This window comes from Phragmites australis, chromosome 14, assembly GCF_958298935.1.
Source record: "Phragmites australis chromosome 14, lpPhrAust1.1, whole genome shotgun sequence".
Lineage (NCBI taxonomy): Eukaryota > Viridiplantae > Streptophyta > Magnoliopsida > Poales > Poaceae > Phragmites > Phragmites australis.
The window spans coordinates 8,755,480-8,771,345 of NC_084934.1; the positions used below are offsets into that span (position 1 = coordinate 8,755,480).

At 47.6% G+C, this 15,866-nt stretch overlaps 1 protein-coding gene across 1 annotated transcript; it reads right to left on the minus strand.

Annotated features, from left to right (window-relative positions):
* Positions 1-9,501: 9,501 nt before the first annotated feature.
* LOC133891641 (L-type lectin-domain containing receptor kinase SIT2-like) lies at positions 9,502-11,963 on the minus strand. The gene has a single exon (XM_062332373.1). It carries the CDS (start codon positions 11,865-11,867, stop codon positions 9,816-9,818), a length of 2,052 nt encoding a protein of 683 aa, XP_062188357.1. The 5' UTR covers positions 11,868-11,963; the 3' UTR covers positions 9,502-9,815.
* Positions 11,964-15,866: the final 3,903 nt, after the last annotated feature.

The window sequence follows — 15,866 nt, forward strand, 5'->3', positions numbered from 1 at the left end:
GATCACATTTAGTTCATTTCGTAATCTACTAAAAGTGGCTTCATCTAGAGGTTTAGTGAAGATATCCGCCAATTGATCTTCCGATCGAACACTACTAAGAGAGATATCATTGTTTGCCACATGGTCTCTTAGAAAGTGATGACGGATATCAATGTGCTTTGTGCGGGAGTGTTGAACGGGATTGTTAGCAATTTTTACGGCACTCTCATTATCACAAAGGAGTGGAACCTTCTCTAGACGAACACCAAAGTCTAACAAGGTTTGCTTCATATAGAGGATTTGAGCACAACATGCTCCGGCGGCAATGTATTCTGCTTCAGCTGTGGACAAGGCTACTGAATTTTGCTTCTTAGAACTCCAAGAGACTAGGGATCGCCCTAGCAAGTGGCACCCACCTGAAGTACTCTTGCGATCCACACGGCATCCGGCAAAGTCCGAATCCGAGTATCCAAGCAGTACGAAACTAGCGCCTTTTGGGTACCACAAGCCTATGCTAGGTGTATGCTTTAGGTATCTAAGGATTCTTTTTACCGCACAAAGATGAGATTCCTTAGGATTAGCTTGAAAACGAGCGCACATGCATACACTAAACATTATGTCGGGCCTAGATGCGGTAAGGTAAAGGAGTGACCCAATCATCGAACGATAGAGTTTTTGGTCAATCGATTTACCCGTTTCATCCAAGTCGAGATGTCCATTTGTAGGCATGGGGGTCTTGATTGGCTTGCACTCTTCCATCTTAAACTTCTTGAGGATATCTCTCGTGTACTTCTCTTGATGGATGAATGTCCCTTCCTTTAATTGCTTGATTTGGAATCCAAGAAAGTAATTTAGCTCACCAATCATCGACATCTCGAACTCCTTAGACATCATATCACCAAATTCCTTGCAAAACTCTTTGTTAGTTGAACCAAATATTATATCATCAACATAAACTTGACACAAGAAAAGCTCATTGTCGATGATTTTTGTGAACAATGTGGTGTCCACCCTCCCAATCTTGAATCCTTGGTTGATGAGGAAGTCACGTAGGCGTTCATACCAAGCTCGTGGGGCTTGCTTGAGACCATAAAGTGCCTTGACCAACCTATAAACATGATTAGGATATCTAGGATCTTTGAAACCGGGGGGTTGTTCAACATATACGAGTTCATTAATAAGGCCATTTAAGAATGCACTTTTCACGTCCATTTGATAGAGTTTTATGTCATGATGTGAAGCAAATGCTAGAAGGATACGGATGGCCTCAAGCCTTGCCACGGGAGCAAATGTTTCGCCAAAATCCAAACCTTCAATTTGTGCAAAGCCTTGTGCGACAAGTCTTGCCTTGTTGCGTACCACCACACCATGTTCATCTTGCTTGTTGCGAAAGACCCACTTTGTTCCAATTATGTTCTTGTCTTGAGGCCTTTCCTCAAGTATCCATACCTCATTTCGAGTAAAGTTGTTGAGTTCTTCTTGCATTGCCATCACCCAATCAGGATCAGTGAGAGCCTCATCTACATGTGTGGGTTCTGAACAAGAGACAAACGAGTAATGTTCACAAAATGAAGCACACTAACGAGAGCGAGTTTGTACTCCCCTAGATGGACTTCCAATGATCAAGTCAATCGGGTGATCCTTGGAAATATGTGTATGCTTCACTTGTGGTTGTTGAGGTGTATTTTGTGGTGATCCAACATCTTGAGCTTGAGCTTGAGCTTCCTCTTGAGAGATATGGACATCATGTGATGGAAGTGGTTGATCATCTTTGTCTTCATCTTTATCAACTTGTGGTGCCATTGAGGTGTGTGGTATTGAAGTAGAGGGTACATCTTCATCGTCCTCCTTAGGCTTGATATCCCCAATTGCCATATTCTTCATTGCATCTCTCAAGGGTTCATCACCTACATCATCACAAGAAATATCCTCTCCTTGGGAGCCATTAGATTCATCAAACTCCACATCACAAGTTTCTTCAACAAAGCCGGTGGCATTGTTGAATACTCGATATGCTTTGGAGTTTGATGCATAGCCAACAAGAAAACCAATGTCACAACGTTTTTCAAACTTGCCTAGGCGTTCCTTTTTCTTGTAGATAAAACACTTACACCCGAACACCCGGAAGTAAGAGACATTGGGTTTTCTCCCAATAAGAAGCTCGTATGGCGTCTTTTTCAATAGTCGATGGAGGTAGACTCGGTTAGAAGCATGGCATGCCGTATTGATTGCTTCCGCCCAAAACTTCTCCGGAGTACCATACTCATCTAACATTGCTCTTGCAAGTGTAATCAAGGTCTTGTTCTTCCTCTCTACTACGCCATTTTGCTGAGGTGTGTAGGTTGATGAAAACTCATGTTTGATGCCTCTTTCTTCACAAAAATCTTCAATTTGAGTGTTCTTGAACTCCGTCCCATTGTCACTCCGGATCTTCACAAGTATGGACTCAAACTCATTTTGAGCCCTTTTTGCGAACTTCTTGAAGATTTCAACGGTCTTTCCTTTGTCATCTAAAAAGAAAGTCCAAGTATATCTTGTATAATCATCAACAATGACAAGACAATATAAATTACCACCAAGACTTTTGTAGGTAGTTGGTCCGAAGAGGTCCATGTGTAGAAGTTCCAAGGGTCTTGACGTAGACATCATGGACTTGTATGGATGAGGACTTGCAACTTGTTTTCCGGCTTGACACGCACTACACAACCTGTCCTTCTCGAAAATCACATCCTTCACACCAACCACCTTCCCATTTTTGAATACCTTCTTGAGTTGGCTCATCCCAATGTGTGCAAGCCGACAATGCCAAAGCCAACCCATAGATGTCTTGGTGAAGAGACATGTAGTCAAGCTAGCATCATTAGAGGAAAAATCCACAAGATAGATATGCCCATGTCTAAATCCTTTGAATATTAGGTCATTATGCTTCTTACTCGTTATGGTAACATCAACATCACTAAACAAGCATGTGAAACTCAAATCACATAGTTGAGCTACGGAGAGTAGATTGAAGCTAAGTGATTCTACTAAAAGAACATTGGAAATAGAGAGATCTTTTGAGATAGCCACCTTACCCAAACCTACCACATTTGCCTTAGAGTTATCACCAAAAGTGACTTTATCATGATTATCCACTTCATCTTCTAGCGAGGTGAACATCGTTACATTGCCGGTCATATGTTGTGTACATCCGCTATCAAGCACCCAATGTTTTCCACCGGCTTTGTAGTTCACCTACACACATGTGATCAAGCCTTTTGTTTAGGTACCCAACCAAGTTTGGTACCTTTTATGTGAGATACAAGAGATTTAGGCACCCAAAGTTGCCTAGGAAGTTTGCCCTTAGCTTGAGTTCCAATGAATTTTGCCATAATTTTACCATTTTTAAGCTTATGTAATAGAAAATGATGATCATTAAATGTGGACTTGTATTTAGAAGGCAAAATAGGGAGAGGTTTGGTAGGAATTGGACACTCCCTTGTGTGGTGTCCGGTGACTTGACAATGTTGGCAATATGAACCAACTTCTTTGATGAAACAATTCTTGATCTCCGGTGTCTTTATGACCCTTTTTACCGGGTTGGGGAAGCATCCAAGTCCTTTCTTGTTGAAGTACAAAGCATTCATCATGAGGATTTCCTTGTGCTTGTACTCCCCCTTAGTCAACCGGGCCACACAAGATTTGAGACTTGCAATTTCACTTTGAAGCTCTTGCTCCCTTGCATGGTTAGTCTTAGATGATGATGTAATATCACATGATATATCAAGAAGATCATCACAAGAGGTAGATGCATTGACCTTAACTACATCATTATCAACCAATTCATCCAAGCTACGATCAATGGCATCATAGGCATATTCAAGTTCTTGGTGTTTGTATATTAGGCCATCATGCTCAAGTTTTAGCTTATAGTTACTTGCTTTAAGAGACTTGTTGGATTCAACTACTTCATCATATTTTCCAAGCAAATTATTGTGTTTAGTGAGCAACTCATCATGTTTGGAACTAAGCATGGAGTTAGCATTTTCAAGCAACTTGATTTTAGCCTTTTGCCTCTTGATGATAGCAGCATAGTCATTCATTAGCTTAGATAGATCATTAGGAGAAAGACCATTATCATCACTACTATCATCTTCCTCACTACTCACCTTGTTGTTACCTTTTGCCATGAGGCACATAGGTGGTGGAGGTAGAGGTGGATCATCATTGACGATTGCGAGACCCGCGAAGTTGTTGTCATCATTATCACTTGAGTCATCACTTGAGCTCTCACCGGAGACCCATTCACCAACAATGTAGGCCTTACGTCCTCCACCTCTCTTGTTAAAGAGCTTCTTCTTCTTCATATCTTGATCCTTCTTCTTGTACTTGTCCTCATCTTCACTTGCATCAAGCTTCTTGGACTTGTTCTTGTTTCTCTTGTCAGGATGAGGATAATCATATGATATGTGACCAAGATTACCACAATTGTAGCACTTCTTCTTGTCTCCACCACCGAACTTGTCAAATTTCTTTGGACAAAATTTGTTCTTCTTGGGATCATAGTTGTAGCCCTTCTTTTGAAACTTAGAGATCATCCTTGTGGTTCTTCTCATGAGAAGAGCAAGCTCGGTGTCGGAGTCATCATCATCATGTTCATCATTATCGTCATCTTCATCACTTTCACTTGATGATGAAGGAAGCTTGATCTTCTTCTTCTTGTTGCCGACCATCTTTGCTTTGAGAGCAAGATTTTTCTTGGATGAGGACTCATGATCTCCAAACAAGAACATTTCATGCGCACATATCTTTCCAACGGCATCTGTGATGGTCATGTCATTGATGTCTCTTTCATGAAGAAGAGAGATAACAATATTGTATTGTGGCTTGGGAAGTACCATCAAGATCCTACGAATAACATCTCCATCGGACAATTGAGTGAGCTCAAGAGAATTGATTTCTTCCACAAGCATGTTCATACGAGAATACATGTCATTGCATAATTCATTTGGAAACATCTTGAATTGATTTAGAGCATTCATAAGCACATGATATCTTTCTTCACGAATTCTCCTAGATCCCTCATGAATTTCACAAAGAGCGACCCAAATGTCATGAGCAAATTCCTTACTTCTAACTCTAGAGAAAACTTCTTCACTAATTCCCTCAAATATAGCATTCTTAGCCTTAGCATTCCACCTAACTTCTTGTTCGGTAAAATGTTGTTCAAACCCAACGGAGGTTGCTTGCCAACACTCGGGGGAAATAGCCTCTAGATAGCTCGCCATGCGAACTTTCCAATAAGCAAAGTTCTTTCCCTCGAACCTTGGCACGCTACTTCCGCTCCCCGGGGCCATTTCTCTAGGATTTTAAGCCTATCAAGAGAACGTGGCTCTGATACCAATTGAAAGGATCGAATAGCCCAAGAGGGGGGGTGTGAATTGGGATATTAATTTTTTTTAATTAACTACTGCTTGACCAAATAAAACTTATAAGAAACGCAAGTAAGGAATTTTAACTAGCACAAGATAGCTAACCACGCAAGAATTAACTAAGAAAGACAATTCCTAAGAAGAAATTGCAATAATAACAAAGCTCAAAATAAGATGCAAGAAAGTAAAGAGTCGGAGAAGACAACACCGATTTTTTCCCGAGGTTTCGAGAAGTTGGCACTTCCCCCTAGTCCTCGTTGGAGCATCCACCAAGGATGTCGCTCCCCCTTGAGTCACCAAGGCTCAAGTGCTCCCTCTTGATTACCCTTTCTCCATCTCCGGATTGGCGGGTATCAAACCAAGTACATCCTCTTTTTCGGGGCTCCCACAATTGCTCCAAGAGCTCACCGAGAAATCCTCCGATCACCAAGACCGTCTAGGTGTTGCCAACCACCAAGAGTAACAAGCCTCAAGCTTCACTTGACAAAGACCAAGCCTAGACAACAGCTAGATGCACACTTGTTACTCTCCAAGCACTCAAAGAAGTCCTTAATCCTCAACTAAGAACTTAAAATGGACACAAGTGCTCCCTCTCTTGCCTCTAAATGACACACCAAGTGTATGAGCTGCTACAGGGTTGCAAGAGCAACTGTAGAAACCAACTGAGTGGGTATTTATAGCCTAGAGATCAAAAATTAGCCGTTGGCTAACCACTCTCATTTTACTGTAATCACCGGATAATCCACTGGCTGTATCCTTAAGATCACCGGATAGTCCGGTGGGTTCAAACCCAGAGCCAGCTGTCACTAGCCGTTGCACGGCAACATTTATCCGGTGATAAACTCCGGTGAACAACAGTCAACACCGGATAATCCGGTGCGTACAACTCACCCGACCCTTCGAATTTCAGAACCTTCTGCAAGAAATACTCCGGTGATATTTTTGCTACCACCGGATAATCCGGTGAGTTCAATTTGTCTGAGTTTCTTCACAATATTTCTCCGGTGGTCTGCCAGCTAAGTCACCGGATAATCCTGTGAACGTAATTTTCCACTGTGGCCCGAAGCAATGCTCTCTGCAAGAAATAGTCCGGTGTTCATATTATGCATTCACCGGATAATCCGGTGGGTACAAAATTGTTTTTCTCCAAAAATTTTCTCTGCTGGAAAAGCTCCGGTGGTCACCGGACTTTTAGCACCGGATATTCCGGTGTAACACTTCTGAAATTTTTCATATAATTCGGATGCCTCAATTAGTGTTTATCCGGTGAGTATTAGACATCCATCAGAGGATAATCCGGTGAATAAATGTTTTGTGAACTTGTCCAATTCAACTCTCTTTGAGCTCTAATTCCTTGATAGCTTCACCATGGACTTGTATGCTCTACCTAGTGCTAGAATTTAACAAGTGTGCATCATCTACGTCTAGACTCACTAAGTCAAGCTACTACTTTTAGCCCCCCTTTATAGTACGGTCAAAAGACAAAAAGAAAAAAGGAGACCTATACTACTCTAAGTATCCTTCATCTCCTTTGTGATACTTAGAACTAGAAGATCCTTAGTCTTAAAGCATATGTCCTTTGATTGTCCATATAAGCACTTTTAGGGACCAAGATTAACCAAATGTCATTGTATACTGAATTTTTGATTCCCTTCAAAACAAATTGTTAGTCACAGTAATATGGTTGTCATTAATCACCGAAACACTTACCACTTACCTAGGGGCCTAGATGCTACACCTCGCCATCGCCATAATGGTCCTATTCCTCCACTCCACCACGCTGTTTTGTTGTGGCGTGTATGGCGTGGTGAGGTGCCGTTTGATTCCGGCCTCCTCGCATAACTGATTGAACTCATGAGATAGGAATTCGCCACTGCAATTAGTCCTCAACGTCTTTATGCATTGCCCGCTCGTGTTCTCGGCCTGCAACTTGAACTTTCTGAACACGGAGCAAGCTTGGTCCTTCGACTTGATCATGAACACCCACATCCACCATGAGTAATCATCAATAATTAACATAAAGTAACTATTACCGGTGAGAGTCGAGGGTGTGATCTACCCGCAAAGGTCAGCATGTAGCAGCTCTAGTGGCTTCTCTGCCCTGAAATTTGCCATTGCCAGGAATGGGTTCCTCGATTGTTTTGCTAGCAAACACCCGTGATATAACTCATTCCAATGTGTGATTGGCGGCACTCCTGCCTCCATCCCCTCTTCGAAGAGCAGCTTCATAGCAATGAAGTTGACATGTCCGAGTCTTGCATGCCAAAGCCACGCCGGGGTTTGGAGGCTGGCTCAGAGACACACTAGTGTCGCTTAATGCAGCTCGATCTTGTAGAGGCGATTTGGAGTTCGCTTCACCTTCATCAGAACCGTGCAGGACTATTATCATACACATGTAGATGTTTAGCATCCATGATCACTGTGTGTCCAACTTCGTTAAGTTGTCCAAGGCTGATGATATTGCTGCACAGTCTTGGAATGTAGTAGACTTCCTGCAATAGTCACTGGTCACCGTTCTTGTAGTTGAACACGACAGACCCTAGGCCCATGATCTGCACCGTGGAGCGATCCCCGAACTTCACCTTGCAAGTGACACCTTCGTCCAGCTCTCTGAACTTCTCTTTGTCACCGATCATGTGATTATTGGCCCCATTGTCTAGGTACCAAACCTCAAAGCTAGAGCCTCCCTCCATTGTGTCTCGCAGTTCCAGCTTCAACTTCTCCTCATTCAGCAGCACGGCTCCCTACTGGTACTGCTATTCTTGTGCTAGCTCTTCTGACACTACGAGTAGCAGGGCAAGCTTGGTATCGTCAGCACGAGTGAGATGTGTCTCCTCTTCCTTCTTCTTCGGTGCCGTGCACTCATTCACGTAGTGTCCCATCTTGTAGCAGTTGTAGCACACTATGTGGCTCTTGTTGCGACGACCGCTGCCCGAGCCGCTCTCCTTGTCATTGTGTGACATCCCGCCACGACCACCTCTGCCATGGCCTCTGCCATGTCCATGACCACCCCGGTTGCGGTTGCTACTATCTGCAGCAATGTTGGATTTGCCCTTGTTGCTTGATGAGGAGTTGCCACCATCCTTCTTCTGCCGCACCTGCCACTCGGCCTGAGTGAACAGAAGCTGGCTGTCACCGATGCTATTGCTACCGGATGCACGCGGGCGAGTATGTTTTTCAAACGTCTAAAGCCGCCCCACGGCTTCCTCGAACGGCATCTTGTCGAGGTCGTAGAACTGCTTGATTCTGGCGATCACACTCAGAAATTGATCTGGCACGGTTTCGAATAGCTTTTTGACCAATGCAGCGTCGTCAAACGTCTCAGAAATTGATCTGGTACGGTTTCGAATAGCTTTGTGTACCTGACGGACATGCTGTTGAGCCTTCCAGCATACTGGTCCAGGCTCTCTCCCTCCTACATGCGCATGGCATTGAAGTCGCTCTTCAACGTGAGAAGCCACGCGTTCTTGATGTGATCTGCGCCGACGAACCTTATCTTGAGACAATCCCATACCTCCTTTGTAGTTTTCTTCCTTGCCACCTGCATCAGGAGATCCTCCGGAAGTGCTTGGAAGAGATGCGACCTCACCTTCTTGTCCTTCTTCTCGTCGATGGCCTCACCGACCGCTGGCTCGACTGCCTCCCAGATGCCTTGATCTTCTATCATCTCTTGTAAGCGAATCACCCAGCTCGTGTAGTTCGTTGCCATCAACTGCCGGTATGGGAACGGCCTACCGCCGCTCTCCCATGCCACCTCACCTTGAGGTACGATCCACATCTTCATGAGTTAGTGCTATGCACTACGAGCTCTGATACCAGATGTTAGGTCTGGTCACTGGATCACGTGCGTGACCACTCCGGATTCGCGACAACGCAAGCGACCAGGCTCCTCGACTACCCAAGCGACCAAAGTATGGAGCACGCCAACTCACGACCAGCTTGAGTGACCAGTCATACGTGCTCGACCATGACTAGTCTGGCTATCCGCTGTGTACGTGCTGCTCTCGATCACGCCGATCGACTAGCAACACCCAGCTACTCCTGAGTCGCGTACTACTGGGCGAGAACGAAAATCAACAAGAACAAAAACACGTGAGGCTCTCTGGAGGAATTTTTGACTTTATTCAACTTGTGACTTACACAACTTTGTGTCTTTGTTACAAATTAGAGATTACAACTCATATTTATAGCGACCTGTTAACTCTGAATCTTAATACGAATCGTGCCATTCTATGATCCGACTCTGACTCGAACTCTGCATACATATGAACGACGCTATAGCCGTATATGAACTTCTTCCTTTCGCACTGTCGTGAAACGAGTCCTCGAGGCCTATGATAAGGATTAAGTCCAACAGTAGCCAGGAAAGCACTTGTAGTATTTATTTCAAGAGGCACAATAATTCTGAACACCATATATACATCATCATCTTCCTCCCGAGAGACTTGAAAATGTGCCAATACTCGTAGCTAAATCTGGATACGACATGTTAGGTGATTCAAATCCATTGTTCCGTGTCAGGGCCTGCATAGTGAATCTGAAATGTGTTGCTGTCAGATCTGGGAGTGGTGTATCACCTTCAAGGTACTGCATCACTTGCCTCATGGTGGGTCTTGAACTAATAAATGGATGTGAGCATAAAAGTCCTAGCTTTAGTACTAGACATGCCTCCTCAGCATTATAGTCATCTTGGAGTCTTGGATCCACAGTCTCCATCAGCAATCCGTTATGCCAATGCTCTAAAACCCAATCGATCAATGTATCCTGGTTACCTTGTTCATTTTGCTTAACAGGCCTCTGGGCACTAGTGAGCTCGAGAAGAAATACGCCAAAGGCAAATACGTCTGTCAAAGTGGATGCTTTACCTGTGCGTACCATCTCTGGGGCTAGGTAACCCATGGTTCCAACCATATGCGTGGTCTGTGGATCAGTGCCATGATCATACAATCTTGAGAGACCAAAATCACCTAGCCGTCCATTCATTTCACGATCTAGGAGGACGTTACTTGGCTTAATATCTCGGTGGATGACAACTTTCTCCCACTTCTCATGGAGGTAGAATAAGCCAAATGCAACACCTTTGATAATGTTGAACCTTTGGGCCCAACTCAAAGATAGTCTGCCATCTTCAGAGTATAGATACTTATTGAGGCTGCCATTTGGCATATAGTCATACACCAAAAGTAGTTCACCTTGTCGCCGACAATAGCCAAGTAAGGGTACAAGGTTGCGGTGTCGAAGCCGGCCGACACTAACAACCTCAGCAATGAACTCCTTCATCCCTTGCCTTGACTCAGGAGACACCCTCTTCACAGCTATCTCCACATTGGACTTTGGAAGAACTCCTTTGTAGACCTTTCCAAAGCCACCCTCACCAAGTAGGTTCTTTCTCTTGAACCCTCCCGTCGCATGGAATAAGTCCTTGAAGGAGAATCGGTGTGGCCCGAAATCAACCTCCCAGTCTTCCTTCACCTCAGTATACCTTAATCTTCTGTACACAAGTAATACGATGACAAATCCAAGAGTAGAAACGAACACTGCAGAGGCTATAGGAAGAGTAATCTCCAAAACCTTGGAATGAGGTTTTGGGCCAATACGTGGTAGCTTTGGCAGCTTGGAGATGTCAATGGCTGGAGCAGGTCCGTTCATGGCGAAGCTCCATCCAAGCACACAGTGTCGCGTTCTTACTGCACCAGTTGTGGCTGAGAAACCGATGTATGATGGATCTCTGAGAATAGCTGAGAGATTATAGAGAGATGAAAGCAGAGGCGCCACAGGTTTGGCTTCTCCCACCGGAGCCAAGGACACATTAACTAGCGAGGTCTCTCCATCGTAATCTGCCCATACCTGCATCGCCTTGCCGCTAGTCAGAGTCAAGTTCTTGAAGGAACTACTCATGTCATCATAGTATCCAGTGTGGTGGGCTTTCAAGGAGTGGAGGCTATTGATGTTGATGCCTACGTGGTTGTTGTCGATGTCTTTGAACTCAACATTTTGGGTAGTATCAAGCTCGACAACAAACATGTGGTTGCTCGTGTTGCCGTCGTTCCCGCTGTTGAGGAGGCCAATGTATTGTAACCCTGTGTTTGAGAGGTTCTTGGTTGGGGAAACAAAGAAGGCCATGCCCATGGTGCTTATGTTAGCGTGGACGGAGAGTATTGCGAACACAAAGGAAACTGAGAAGGATTGCACAGTGCCGTTGAGCTGCTGGTGGAAGTTCAAGGGAGTTGGGTAAAATGCATGGCCTAGATTGACTGTGTCATTGGTGAGCTCAAGGAGGCCGTCTGGTGTGACCATGGCATTACCGTCAAGGGTAAGGTGAGCACCAGAAAAACCATGGTACACGAACTGGCTTTCACTAACTGCAAAATCCGAAAAGGTAAGGACAAGGGAGATGATGAAGCATAGAAACAAGGACATATGCTTCATCTGGAGTATATCTGAAGCTTCGACTAGGCAAAGATTCAAGTAGGACATGCTTATGCCTTCATCTGAAGTAGATCTGAAGCATGCCTAGAAAGAAAGGCATGGATGTAGCTCTCTCTCTCTCTCTCTCTTTGTGTGTGTCCCCCCCCCCCCTCCCCCCCTCTCTGTCTCTCTCTCTCACACACATTCACTTTGTGGGGAGGGGCAGAGAAGAACGGCTCTTAATATCATGGCCTCCACTGGTGAGTGCTGCCTAGAATTTACCTGTGCGCACGATAACATGGAATATAACATTTTTGACTGGTTTTAAATCTTGTGGTCTGAGTTCACTTGTTGCAACTCCATGCGCATAGAACAAAGTAAGGGTCAATATCGGTTTCTATGACAGCACACTAATTAAACGATATGTAGGGAAATCGTTTTGCAAACTAGAATGTATTTTGTAGAATTATTTGTACTATAGATTGCCGTGAAACATTTTTTTAAAAGGTAATATATCCATGCAAAACATTTGAACTGTTTCAATGCTACATTCATATTGTGATAGGACCCTGTCGGTAATATGGGATCCAGGGGTTCCCGAGTCCTGAGGCCAGGACAGCGCGGTACCACATAGCGTCTTCCGTCGGGACCACCTCCCCGAGGACCCGAGGGAAGCATGGTCCGGGAGTGGGTGCTCGGGGTCAAGAATAGTTGGTCCCCGAGCATCCGGCAAACCCCATGCCGGTGGACCCCACAGGGACTCCAGGATGAGGTGTCGGTCGGTCGGTGGGAGGCCCAATGCCGCATTTAATGGGGAGCGTGAACGGTCACATCCAACCACTCTCCCCCACGCCTGCCATTCTGAATACGTCAGTCCCTGCCGCCGCCTGGTAGAAAGGCGTGGGTACAATTAATACGGCAGGTCCCATCGCATGTCCCCTCGCGGGGCCCATGAAGAAAGATAGCTTGAAGATATCTTTGATGGGCTCGAGGCTTATCGCCCTGTTACATCAGACCACGTCAGACCTACTCTGACCAAACGGGCATAAGAGAGTACTCAGAAGCTGGCCGGTGGGCGCCCTTGCGCCTGCTAAAGCTAGAACGCGAAGACCGATGGAATCGTCCGAGGGATGTATTTTCAACCCTCTGTAACATCAACTGTAGACCAATGATGGTCACTTTCCATTTATTGTTTACGGGAACTTGTGCCCTCATTCTGGGCACTCCCTGAAGGGCCTCCCCTCTGTAGATAAAGGGGGGGAGCACTTTGTAAAAAGAAAGAAAAGGAAAAAAGAGAGAGATGAAAGGAGAGGAGCATTGACAACATATTGGACACACAGGAGTAGAGTATTACCGCGCGGCCTGAACCTGTCTAAACTCTTGGTACATTCATTTCTACTAGCTGACGATCCATCCTGCCTAAGTCCCACTCGCATTAATCTCGCGTACGAGGTAGTTCCAGGGCCAGCCCCCCGGCCGAATCTCAAAGGGGGTCCCTTAGGATCCCTGCTCGTGGAGTTCATCCACCGACAGCTGGCGCGCCAGGTAGGGGAGTTGTATCCCTGAATCCACCTCGTTCTTTGCAGAAAAAAAATGGCAGGTGGACATCGTTGTCAGCGCGCTGATTCGGACTCGAATGAGGAGATGGAAAACGTGGCCCAGGGGGCCCTGGCTCCTGCTCGTCCTCAGCGGTGTCGACAGCTGGCTCATACGGCACGTCTTTGCGTCGGGGACAATGGCGCTGGGCCCAGTAGGGCCGTGACTGCCGCGGGCAAGCCGCCAAACCCGCAGCAAGCAGCGATCGTCCCTGCTGCAAGATCGGCATCCGAACAACGCCGAGCGCCGATACGGCGCAAACTCAACTTTGGCAACACCAGCCCTGGGAATGCCCTGCTTGTGGCGCAAGCACTCCTTAGGCACCCGCTTGTCCAGGCAATGGGAGAAACGCTAGAGGGCCGTTGGCTACAGGAGGTAGCTGACATGGTGGGCACGGCTCATCGGCGAGTACTTGCCCAGAGTTCCCGTACCACCTCCCTCTATGGTACAACTAAGGCTGGGGCATCTTCGGGTGGAGGTAGAGCCGGCCAGGGGGGCTCCAAATGTAGTGCCGCTCCCCTGAACACGACAGGAGCTCAAGACCTCCGCTTGCACATTAATAAGCGGAGGGCCAGCGAGGATGCGCGTGTCACCCTCGAGCGCCGCCGGGAGTCCTGTCGCGAGGCTGAGATAGTGGAGGACCAAGCCTCGTCTATGCCGGCCCGCGACCACCAGGGTTCCCCGATGGGCTGGCATTCACCCCCCAGGGGCACAGCCGGCGCCGAGGTATATGGCACGGGCTGCCGAGCGTTTACCGGCAAGCTCCGCCGGGTCAACTGACCCACAAAGTTTCAGCCCGAACTACCGGAGAAGTACGACGGTTCCATCGACCCTATCGAGTTCCTCCAGATCTACACCACCGCTGTCCAAGTGGCGGGCGGGAATGAAAAGGTGATGGCAAATTACTTTCACGTGGCCCTGAGGGGCTCTGCCCACTCTTGACTTATGAACTTACCCCCAGGCTCTATTTGCTCCTGGGATGATCTGTGCCACCAGTTTGTGGCAAACTTTCAGGGCACCTTCGCGCGCCCCGGCCTGGAGTGCGACCTCTATGCCGTCAAGCAGCGGGAGGGAGAGACGCTGAGGCAGTTCATACAGTGCTTCAGCCAGGTTCGCAATACCATCCCGCGGATCACCCCCCATGCTATCATCGTCGCCTTCTAGCAGGGCGTCCGCAATGAACGGATGCTCGAGAAGCTAGGCATGCACGAGGTTGAGACCACCGCAGAGCTTTTTGCGCTGGCCGACAAGTGCACCAAGGCGGTGAAAGCTCAGGCATGGCACGGTCCGCGCCCTAAGAAACCCACAGACGACGAAACAGGTCCTTCCCGCTTCGATAAGTGGGAAAAGAAGAAGAGGAAAAAACGCGACACTGCCCTTGTTCTGCCGGCGGAAGGCGTCGCACGCAGGCTGGCACGCCGAGTGGCTGGCGAGAAAAAGCCCGCTCCCGCGAGGCCAGAGGCAGGGAAATGGTGCGAAATCCACCAGATCGACTACCACGACCTCACCGAGTGCCAGTCGGTGAAGGGTCTCACGGAGCGACGCCAGAAGGAGCGCGAGGAGCGCCGCAAGGGTGACGACGACAAAGGCGCCCCCAAAAATGAAGAGCTCGGGTTTCAAGAGACCGAGCACACCGTTGCCTTCATCGATGGGGGCACGTACACGCCCTCCTCTCGCCGCTGTGTCAAAACAATGAGGCGTGAGTTGTGCTCGGCAACTCCGAGCGCGGCGGCCACAAGGCCCCTCAAGTGGTCGGAGACCCCGATCACCTTTAGTCAGGCGGACCACCCTGTGAGTACTGCGGGGGTGGGGCGACTGCCTCTGGTGGTATCCCCCACCATCTGTAATGTAAAGGTCAGCTGAGTGTTGATCGACGGGCGTGCAGGCCTGAACCTCCTATCCCAAGAGGCGTTCAAAAAGCTGTAGGTGCCTCCGAAGCGTTTGAAGTCGTCCCTCCCTTTCTATGAGGTGACGCCGGGGTACACCCTCCCCCTCGGGCAGGTCGAGTTGCCCGTCACCTTCGAGAGCCGGGACAACTTCCGGACGGAGAACGTGGTCTTCGACGTTGCGGAGGTCCCTCTCCCCTGCAATGCGATCCTTGGGCACCCGGCGCTCGCCAGGTTTATGGTGGCAACACACTACGCCTACCTCACCGTGAAGATGCCGGGCCCGGCCGGCCCTATCTCCGTGCCCACCGAAACAGGTAGCACCGTCTCCTGCACCGAGTAGCTATACTCGGCCTTAGCCTCCGCCCGCGCCGAGGTCGAAGGACACCCGGGGGGTCTGGGACCCTCTACGTCCAAGTCACGACTCATCGCTGACACCTCCGTCCCCACGAAGGAGGTCACCAAAATCGGTGGTGACCTGGACGCCAAATAGGAAAGCGTGCTCGTCGCCTTCCTCCGGGCTAACGCTGACGTGTTTGCATGGCAGCCGTCGGATATGCCTGGGGTCCCTAGGGAGGTGATCGAG